The 9,602-nt window shown below is 40.7% G+C and overlaps 1 protein-coding gene across 1 annotated transcript; it reads left to right on the top strand.

Moving 5' to 3' along the window:
* Positions 1-1,869: 1,869 nt before the first annotated feature.
* Positions 1,870-8,433, top strand: TERB2 (telomere repeat binding bouquet formation protein 2). The gene is made up of 7 exons (XM_039362418.1): positions 1,870-1,981; positions 3,055-3,136; positions 4,487-4,626; positions 6,415-6,500; positions 6,721-6,794; positions 7,110-7,189; positions 8,288-8,433. Exons 1-7 carry the CDS (start codon positions 1,879-1,881, stop codon positions 8,431-8,433), a joined length of 711 nt encoding a protein of 236 aa, XP_039218352.1. The 5' UTR covers positions 1,870-1,878.
* The last annotated feature ends 1,169 nt before the right edge of the window (positions 8,434-9,602 follow it).

The following is a 9,602-nucleotide window of genomic DNA, read 5'->3' as shown; positions in this document are numbered from 1 at the left end:
GGGGCTTACTCCCAGCTGTTTTCAACAGTAGAGTAGTTCCTTTGCCCCTTTCTGTGGTTCAGCTGGGACAACGGTCATGTCTTGAAAAAGTAGCCAGATGCCTCCTTGACCACTTAAACAGCATCTCCAATGAGATCGTCTGATTTCTTTCCGGGACAATTTCTGACTATAAGGTTGAGCAGAAAGATGTATCCCAAGCTATTAGTGTTCCATTCCATAACACACATGTGATTATTATAATAATAAGAATAATAATAAAGGTATCTTGATCAAATCAAAAGAAAAAGTTAAATTTAAGCATGGCTTTCCCCCCCCCTTCTGATGTTTGATGGAAAACTCACTTCTTCAGAACTGGTGTGAAAACAGGAAAACGTTCAGAAACCCGAGGAAGTAATACAGGTAGTGCTCAACTTTCAACAGTTCATTTAGTGACCATTCAATGTTACTACATCAGTGAAAAATGAGACTTATGACCATTTTTCACAATTACGACCTTTGCAGCATTCCTATGATCATGTGATCAAAACTCAGATGCTTGTCAGGCTGGTTCCTATTTATGACAATTGCGGTGTCCCAGGGTCACGTGATCTCCTTTTGTGACCTTCTGGCAAGCAAAGTCAATGGGGAAGCCAGATTCACTTAACCGTGTTATTAGCTTCACAAGTGCTGTGATTTGCTAAACAACCGTGGTGAGAAAGGTCGTAAAATGGGGCAAAACTTAGCAGCCATGGAAATTTAATGTCGAGGATGGCCTGTATTCCAAAACGAACATGGGCTGTTGATTTCTGTTACTCTTTGCCTATTCTGTGGGTTTGAAATATCACTGTTAGCGTGATTACGGTTCACATGATTAATATATAATCATCATCACCATCATCATCATCATCATCATCAAATAGAGAAAGTCATAGAAAATGATAAAATTAAACTGCTCTGGGACTTTAGAATTCAAACAGACAAGCACCTGCAACATAACACCCCAGACTTAACAATTGTCGATAAGAAAGACAAAAAAGTCTGGATAGTTGACGTGGCAGTGCCTGGAGATAGCAGAATAGAATAGAAAGAACTGGAGAAGATAACAAAATACAAAGACCTACAATAGAAATAGAAAGACTGTGGCAAAGGCAAGCAAGGGTAGTACCAATAGTCATAGGCTCCTTGGGTGCAATCCCAAAACAACTGGAGCACCACTTGAACACCATTGGCATTGACAAATTCGCTATTAGTCAATTGCAAAAGGCGGCCTTATTAGGAACTGCTTCCATCCTGCGACTATATCTGTAATACCATCAAACATCCACATCTGCCTATCCCAGGTCCTGGGTAAGGACTCGATAGGTAGACAAAATGCCAAATTCAGTCTGAACATCTGGCTGACTGTGTGCTGCTGCATCATATCATATAATACCAATGGAGGGCCTTGACGATCTTTCTATCCAACCCCTCTGCTGAGGCCAGAAACCTACACCATTTTGGACAAATGGCTGTCCAGTCTCTTCTTAAAACTTCCGTGGTGTGCTTCACGCTTCTGGGCAGAAGTTTTCACATGTTTAATTGTTCTAAAAGCTGCTTTTGGAATCTGCAAGCAGGCTTCAGGGCTTCTTTTAGGCCCTTTATTTCCAGAGCTGGGTGCTCCAGGCTCTGGATTTAACTGCCTTTTGTAACGTCCTGACCGGAGAGGAGACCCCCCCACCCCATGAAGAAGAGGAAACCCAGGTCTGTGATTTGCCTGCAGCTTCCACTGGAGAAATGCACACCCATGTGCAAAAATGCGTGCAAGAGAAGATCAGAGGCCCGTGCAAACCGCTCCCTTCCTCCTTTCAGGGTGGAGATATTTCGGGGCCTTCATTTGGACGGAGAGGAAACGGAAAACCGATGGAGCTTGGCGAGGATCCTGCTGGGCCTCAAGGCGGGATGTTTAGAGGCCGCAGCGCCTGGTTTTCGCAGAGTGTCCCCCCAGAGCTCTACCACTTTTGGGGTGAGGTGGGGGGGTGAGGGAATCCCCCTGGGAGGGGGGAAGGGAGGGAGGAAAGCAGGGGAAGCCCCCATAGGGGTGAAGGGGCCCAAGTCTTCCCCCAATTGCAATTAAGGGCTGCTGGTGAGAATCGGGCAGAAATCAAAATGGCGCCCATGTCATTGAACCCCCCCCCCTGCTCCCCAGGCGTTGAATTTTGATAATGGCGGCTGGGCACCCCAGCAAATCCCAGAGGAAAATTCCTCTACCTGGGGTGGCTGAACCTAGAGACAGCCAGTCCTCTTTTTAAGAACAATTACAGGGAGTCCTTGACTTATGACCGTAAAGAAGGAACAGCTAGAATTTCCATTTGCTAAGCACCCCCCCCCCGACTTCGTGACCTTATTTTTTATTTTTTTTGCAAATCACGGCAGTTGTTAAACGAGTCATGGAGTCGTTAAGCGAATCCAGCTTTCCCCATGGACTTTGCTTGCTGAAAGGTAGGTGGCAAATGGCAATCGCATCACCCTGGGACAGTGCAGCCAGGGTAATTGCGTGCCTGGTTGCCATGTCCCCAAATTTTAATCACCTGACTGTGGGGATGTTTTGCCAGTCGTAAGGGCAAGGAGCGGTTGTAAGTCACGTTTTTCAGAGCCGTTGGAACTTCAAATGGTCACTAAATGAACAAGTTGCAAGTCAAGGACGATCTGTATTGGGATTTACATCCAGATATCGATGTTAACTTTTCAGTCTTTTTTCCGAGAAAAGCCTAAATCTTGGTAGACTAAGTCATTGGCAAAGGATAGACTATACCAGGTAGTCCTTGACGTAGGACCACAATTGGACCCAAAATTTCTGTTGCTAAGTGAGACGTTTGTTAAGTGAATTTTGCCCCGTTTTAGGACCTTTCCTGCCACAGTTGTTAAAGTGAATCATTGTAGTTGTTAAGTGTGAAAAATGGGGTCATAAGTTACTTTTTTCAGTGTCGTCGTAACTTCAAACGGTCACTACATGAACTGTTGTAAGTGGAGGACTTACCTGTACTGTGACTTCACATTTTTGTGTTGCATGATCTTCCCTGTGATGTTTTCCTGCAGTTGGTGAAGGAGGGGTGATAGTGAATTTGGAAGCTGCTGATTATCTCTTCAGCAGCAATGCTTCTCACCCGGATACAAAAAGGTATTGCAACTCCGCTTGGATCAGTATCTTACACGGTCTTATTTTATCCTCTCCCTTGGAGGGCTCAAGACACCATGCAGTTCACTCTCCTACATCTTATGAGCCAAAAGTTATGGCTTCCTGCTAGATTTTATTTATCTCTAGCTTCAGCTAAATTCTTGGCTGCGGTTTAGAATTCAATTATTTGATTAAGAGCTGCGAGTAAACTGCATGGAGGCCTAGAGGTGAAGACACCTCTTGCTTGGAAGGTTGAGAATTCAATTCTAGGCAGCGGCAGATATTTCTCTATCAGGCAGATGTTTCTCTATCAGTTAGAACAGTGGTTTTCAACCTGTGGGTCAAGACCCCATTTGGGGTCAAACGACCATTTCACGGGGATCGCCAAACAACGCAGTCCGCCATTTTTTCCCCCCTTTTCCTTAGATGTTCTACTCCCTTTTATTCTATTGGCTTTTGAAAGCCAATAGAATAGACTCTCTTGAATAGAGTCTAATTCTATTGGCTTTCAAAAGCCAATAGGAATTGTCCAGGCTGTCTCTGCCCTGTTGAGCCCACCAAAATTCCCATTCTGCAAACGGTGCTGCACCAGTTGAGTAGTCCTCGACTTACGACTGGTTGGGGGGTCGTGGTATTAAAAAGGTTGAGAACCATTGAGTTAGAACAATTAACCAGTGGAACAACCTGCCTCCGGAAGCGGTGAATGTTCCAACACCAGAAGTTTTTAAGAAGAGACTGGACAGCCATTTGTCCAAAATGGTATAGGGTTTTCTGCCTGAGCAGGGGGTTGGACTTGATGACCTCCAAGGTCCCTTCCAACTTTATTATTATTATTATTATTGTTATTATTATTGTTATTATCATCATCATCATCATTATTATTATTATTATTATTATTATTGCACAGAGAGGAAAATATCTGCTGTGAACTCCATGTGGGAGTCAGGAAGGGCATCCAGCCAGTAAACTCTCCATTCAGTTGCCCTGACTCTACCCTGAATAAAAGAATTAAAGGGTAGTAAAAAGGGGAAAAAACGAAGAGCTGTGAGTCTTTTAGAGTCTTGTGTCATTTAGATAGATAATTGTGCATATAGATAAATTATCACAGGCATACCCACCACAGTACAAAAATGGGCATCACATTGCAAAAAAATGCTCCAATTTTGCTTGATGTGGATATTTAACAGAGATGAAGAAATTGCTCTGCGCTCCGGATGCGCAGATTTATCAGAAATGTTGTGCTTTCTGAAAATCTTAGCTACCTTCCCTTGTGAGGTTGAAGTCTGACACAACACAAGCAAACGTGTTGAATTGTTTCACCTGACGTTCATAAGTTTCCTTCTTCTTGTTTAGAATACACCAAAGTTTAGACTATCTAGAGGGCCGACTCACCGTTTTTCATTCCTGCTTTCTTACTGCGAGTATCAATGCCGAAATAAAAAACACCGTGCCTCTAGGACATTTCATTCTCCTACCAGCCAGCTTGCAAAAAGGTTGTATGTATGGACCAGAATGAGCTATAAGTTTAACAATAACAACAACAACAACAACAACAACAACAACAACAGCAACATCTGCCTCTCTCAGGTCCTAGGGAAGATTCTTTCTTTCTTTCTTTCTTTCTTTCTTTCTTTCTTTCTTTCTTTCTTTCTTTCTTTCTTTCTTTCTCTCTCTCTCTCTCTCTCTCTCTCTCTCTCTTTCTTTCTTCCTTCCTTCCTTCCTTCCTTCCTTCCTTCCTTCCTTCCTTCCTTCCTTCCTTCCTCCCTCCCTCCCTCCCTCCCTCCCTTCCTTCCTTCCTTTTAGCCTCTTTCTTGCCACAGTTGTTAAGTGAATCATTGCGGTTGTTCAGTTAGTAACATGGTTGTTAAGTGGATCCATCTTCCCCATTGACTTTGTCAGATGTCACAAAAGGGGATCACATGACACACACACTCACACACACATATATGTATATAGTGTACGTTCTTATTTATGTTTTTTACTTGTGTGTAGTGTAGTGGGCAGCACTCAATTTCATTGTGAGTTACACAGTGACAATAAAGATATTCTATTCTATGATCCTGCAACCATCATAGATATGAACCAATGGCCAAACATCTGAATTTTGATCATGTGACTATGGGGATCCTGCAAGGGTTGTAAGTGTGAAAAATGGTCTTAAGTCATTTTTTTTCCAGTGCTGTAACTTGGACCGGTCACTAAATGAACTGGTGCAAGCTGAGGATGACCTGAATAAAAGAACAGCTGGTACACTTGGCAAGAAAACCCCATCAAGCAATTGCAACTACATATATTATACAGTAGTAGCCAAAATTGTGGAAACCTTTTGGGAAAAGTGTAGTTTTGAGCTTTGATGGCTAATAACACCACTTTTCTTTGGAGTAGTACCATAACATTATATATCCATGGAAAGATAATTTAATCAAGAATGTAATGCAACAAAGTTTGTTCAATTATCTGTACTGTATTCTAAGAAAAGTTATAGCCAAATAATCAGAAAAAGGAAGTACAACTTGCTTAGGTTGATCTCAGGTAGCTTTCTTTCATCTAATTGTAGCCAATGAGCATGAGTGTTTAGAGAACCAATTGGATGTCCTCTTGTTTTGGCAATGAGCCAATCAGATCACAGTAGGATACAGTTATTGATGTCATGTATTGAAGCTGAGAGAAGGACAATTTGTCAGGGTGTTATGTGATGGCTATCACGTTGGTTGGGGTTTTTTTGTGTTCTTTCATTGAGTGAGCTTGTAAAACACAATAAAATTAAAGTAATGATGCAAAGAGTTGACTAGTCGCCCAAAAAGTGATGTAAAATAGTATTGTTAAGTGAACAGGGCTACAGTTATAAAGAAATTAGAAGAAAAATGGGTGGAAACTTAATCAAATGTGGCATTTCTACTGTACACTTTTCCCAAAAGGTTTCCACAATTTTGACCACTACTGTACACAGAGAAGTAATGGGTGTGGATTTGTACCTGTATGGGTATGCATGCCAATGAGATCCATTTGTTTTTCTAACTATATCAGGTTCGGACTATATTGTAAGCATAGGATGAATCTTTTTAGAAATTTCCCAGGTGGGAAGATAAATTTCCAGATAAGGCTGGAATATAGATGTTAGTATTCTATTATAAAAGATGCATCACATTTAATTACTGTGCATAGTAAATTTGGCAGCTAGTGTGATTGCTAGTGAAAAATGGCCCTGTTGTTACATTAATAATTGAATAACCTTTCCCTTCTTGAGTGGTTTTCTTTTTTTCCTTTTGCTTTCACTGTAGAAATTAGAAAAAAAATTGGCCACTTTATCTGGGAACAGATAACCAGTCCAGTTCAGGACTTACACTACCGTCCACTTGTACTGCAGGTAAGAAAAAATATCTAGAATGCAACAGTTAACAATACCATTGCCCAGAGTTTTTTTAATTTTTGTTATTTTTCCCTCAGGCAAAATTGTTCATAGAAGGTAACTACTGCCCCATATAAGAGAATAAGATTTATGAGGCTGATTGGATTTCTTTTATAAACTGGTATAGCCAGATGGAATAATGAGACGTTTGAAATTAAGGTTGTTTTTCTGTCCGCAGTCTGGTCCAACGGCTGAATCAAAAAGCATCAAGGAGCAGGAACAGATAAGAGACAAGAAAGAGCTGGAGAAAGGGTATAAATTTGAATGGAATCAATGATAGGAAATTGATATGTATTGAAGGGTAATGTATTGACTGAGAATAACTAATTAGTCTAATTCATCTGTTTCTCCTGGCTCTTGAAAATGATTAATCAGAGCAAAGCCTGTATCCCTGATTCTTAGTTAGCAAAATGATAGATGAGAAAAATGATAAACTGAAATTAAAAACATCCCTTCTCACTGTATTTATCAATAGAGGAACTGTGATAAACCAGAGCAGGGGGGCGGACTAAAAGTTCTCCACGGTCCCTTCCAGCTCTGTGATTTTAATATTTACGTTTCTTGCAGCCAAGGTCCAAGGACATCTGAAACAGGGAAGCTAACCTACATTCCTCTTCAAGATTATCCATCAAGTAACATGGTGACAGGTATATAAAATATATAAAATACGTTACTAAGACATATAGCTCAGGAGAGCAATAACTACCGTATTTTCCGGCGTATAAGATGACTTTCTAAACCATGCAAATCTTCTCTGAAGTTGGGGGTCGTCTTATACGCCGGAAAATACAGTAGGTTTTCTAATGTCTCATGATGTTGGACAATTAGAGGATGTTGTGGGAGACATTCATCTCTCTATCTAGCTAAACTCCTTTTTTATGACCCTGTAATCCAGACATGTCAAACTCGCGACGTCACGTGACATCACACAACATATCAGGACGGTTTTGCCATTGCAGGCAATGGGGTGGGCGCGGCTTCCGGATGATGTGTCCGGCCCGCAGGCTGGCAGTTTGACACTCCTGCTGTAATCCCTTAATTCGAGATAGTCAGGGCGACTGGATGGAGCTGAGCATTTACTGGCTGGATGCCCTTCCTGATGCCTACGCGGAGTTCACAACAGATATTTTTTTTCTTTGCACCATAGGAGAGAAACATCTGCCACTACCTAGGACTGAACTCTCAACTTTCTGAGTGAGAGGCAAGGGTCTTCACCATTAGGCCATATCTATCTATCTATCTATCTATCTATCTATCTAACTATCTATCTACCTATCTATCTATCTATCTATCTATCTATCTATCTATCTATCTATCTATCTATCTATCTATCTATCTATCTATCATCTATCATCTGTTTATTATCTTTATCATTTCTATCCTATCTATCTTGTCTATCTGTCTGTCTGCCTGCCTGCCTGTCTATCTATCTATCTATCATCATGTGTATCTCTCTCTCTCTCAGTCTGTCTCTGTCTGTCTATCTATCTATCTATCTATCTATCTATCTATCTATCTATCTATCTATCATCTGTTTATTATCTTTATCATTTCTATCCTATCTATCTTGTCTATCTGTCTGTCTGCCTGCCTGTCTGTCTATCTATCATCATGTGTATCTTTCTCTCTCTCAGTCAGTCTGTCTATCATCTATCTATCTATCTCTCTATCTCTCTATCTATCTATCTATCTATCTATCATTTATCTATCTGTACAATGCATATTTATTAGAATTTCTTTTCTAGGTTATACCTCTGAGAAACAGTTGAAGAAATTTCTCGGGGAGATACGAGATTTCATTCCTGGCTGTTTTGGTTATTTAGCATACTGGATTCCGAATGAGACCAATCTGTTCTCTGATGTGAAGATGAAATTAAAGAGGAAGTCATGAATAACTTCCTTATGAAGAACGATGTTCGGCTCTCAGTTAACTTCCCTGCAGTTTTTATGCCTTTTTTTTTTTTTAGTAGAGTTTGGAACGTTATTATTGCAAAAGCTGTTAAGTGCAAAAGTTGTGAAGTTTCATGCTGCTCTTTCTGTGGATGATTCAATCCGACCAAATTAGGGCATGTCCTCTCTCCAGTTATTAAAATGTTGCTACTGTTTCATGAAATCAGTGTGCTTTAGATTCATTGTGTTTTGACATTTGCTCTGCCATGAAATACTAGCATTTTAATTTATATTTATTTACATCCCACCATTATTATTTTTATGCATAATTCAAGGTGGAGGACATACTTAATACTCCTTTCTCCTCCTATTTTCCCCACAACACCATCGTTGTGAGGTGGGTCGATCTGAATGAGAGCGACTGGATCAAACTCCCCCAGTTGACTTTCACGCTTAAGGCGATACTAGAACTCTCCAACTCCTGGTGATTGGCCCAAAGTCACCCAGGGACCCAACTTTGATTAACGGTTCAGAATATCGACTGTTAGTTTCATCTGTGTTTGCTACTCACAGCAATCTTTTGAAAATTGGGAAAAGGATCTAAATGGTCACCACGATGTAAAAAAGATGTTGAGACTCTAGAAAGAGTACAGAGAAGAGCAACAAAGATAATTAGGGGACTGGAGGCTAAAACATATAAGGACCGGTTGCTAGAATTGAGTATGTCTAGTTTAACGAAGAGAAGGACAAGGGGGGACATGATAGCAGTCTTCCAATATCTCAGGGGCTGCCGTAAAGAAGAGGGAGTCAAGCTATTCTCCAAAGCTCCTGAAGGCAGGACAAGAAGCAACAGGTGGAAACTAACCAAGGAGAGAAGCAACCTAGAACTAAGGAGAAACTTCCTGACAGTGAGAACAATTAATCAGTGGAACAACCTGCCTCCAGAAGCAGTAAATGCTTCAACACTGGAAGTTTTTAAGAAGAGACTGGACAGCCATTTGTCCGAAATGGTGTAGGGTTTCCTGCCTGAGCAGAGGGTTGGACTAGATGACCTCCAAGGTCCCTTCCAACTTTACTACTTATTATTATTATTATTATTATTATTATTATTATTATTAATATTATTATTAATATTATTACTACTACTACTACTTACTACTACTACTACTA

The sequence above is a fragment of the Crotalus tigris genome, unplaced genomic scaffold, assembly GCF_016545835.1.
Source record: "Crotalus tigris isolate CLP2741 ecotype Arizona unplaced genomic scaffold, ASM1654583v1 scf7180000019446.9602, whole genome shotgun sequence".
In the NCBI taxonomy this organism is placed as follows: Eukaryota; Metazoa; Chordata; class Lepidosauria; order Squamata; family Viperidae; genus Crotalus; species Crotalus tigris.
The sequence above is the reverse complement of the archived record's forward strand: the minus strand, read 5'-3'. Positions and strand labels throughout refer to the sequence as shown.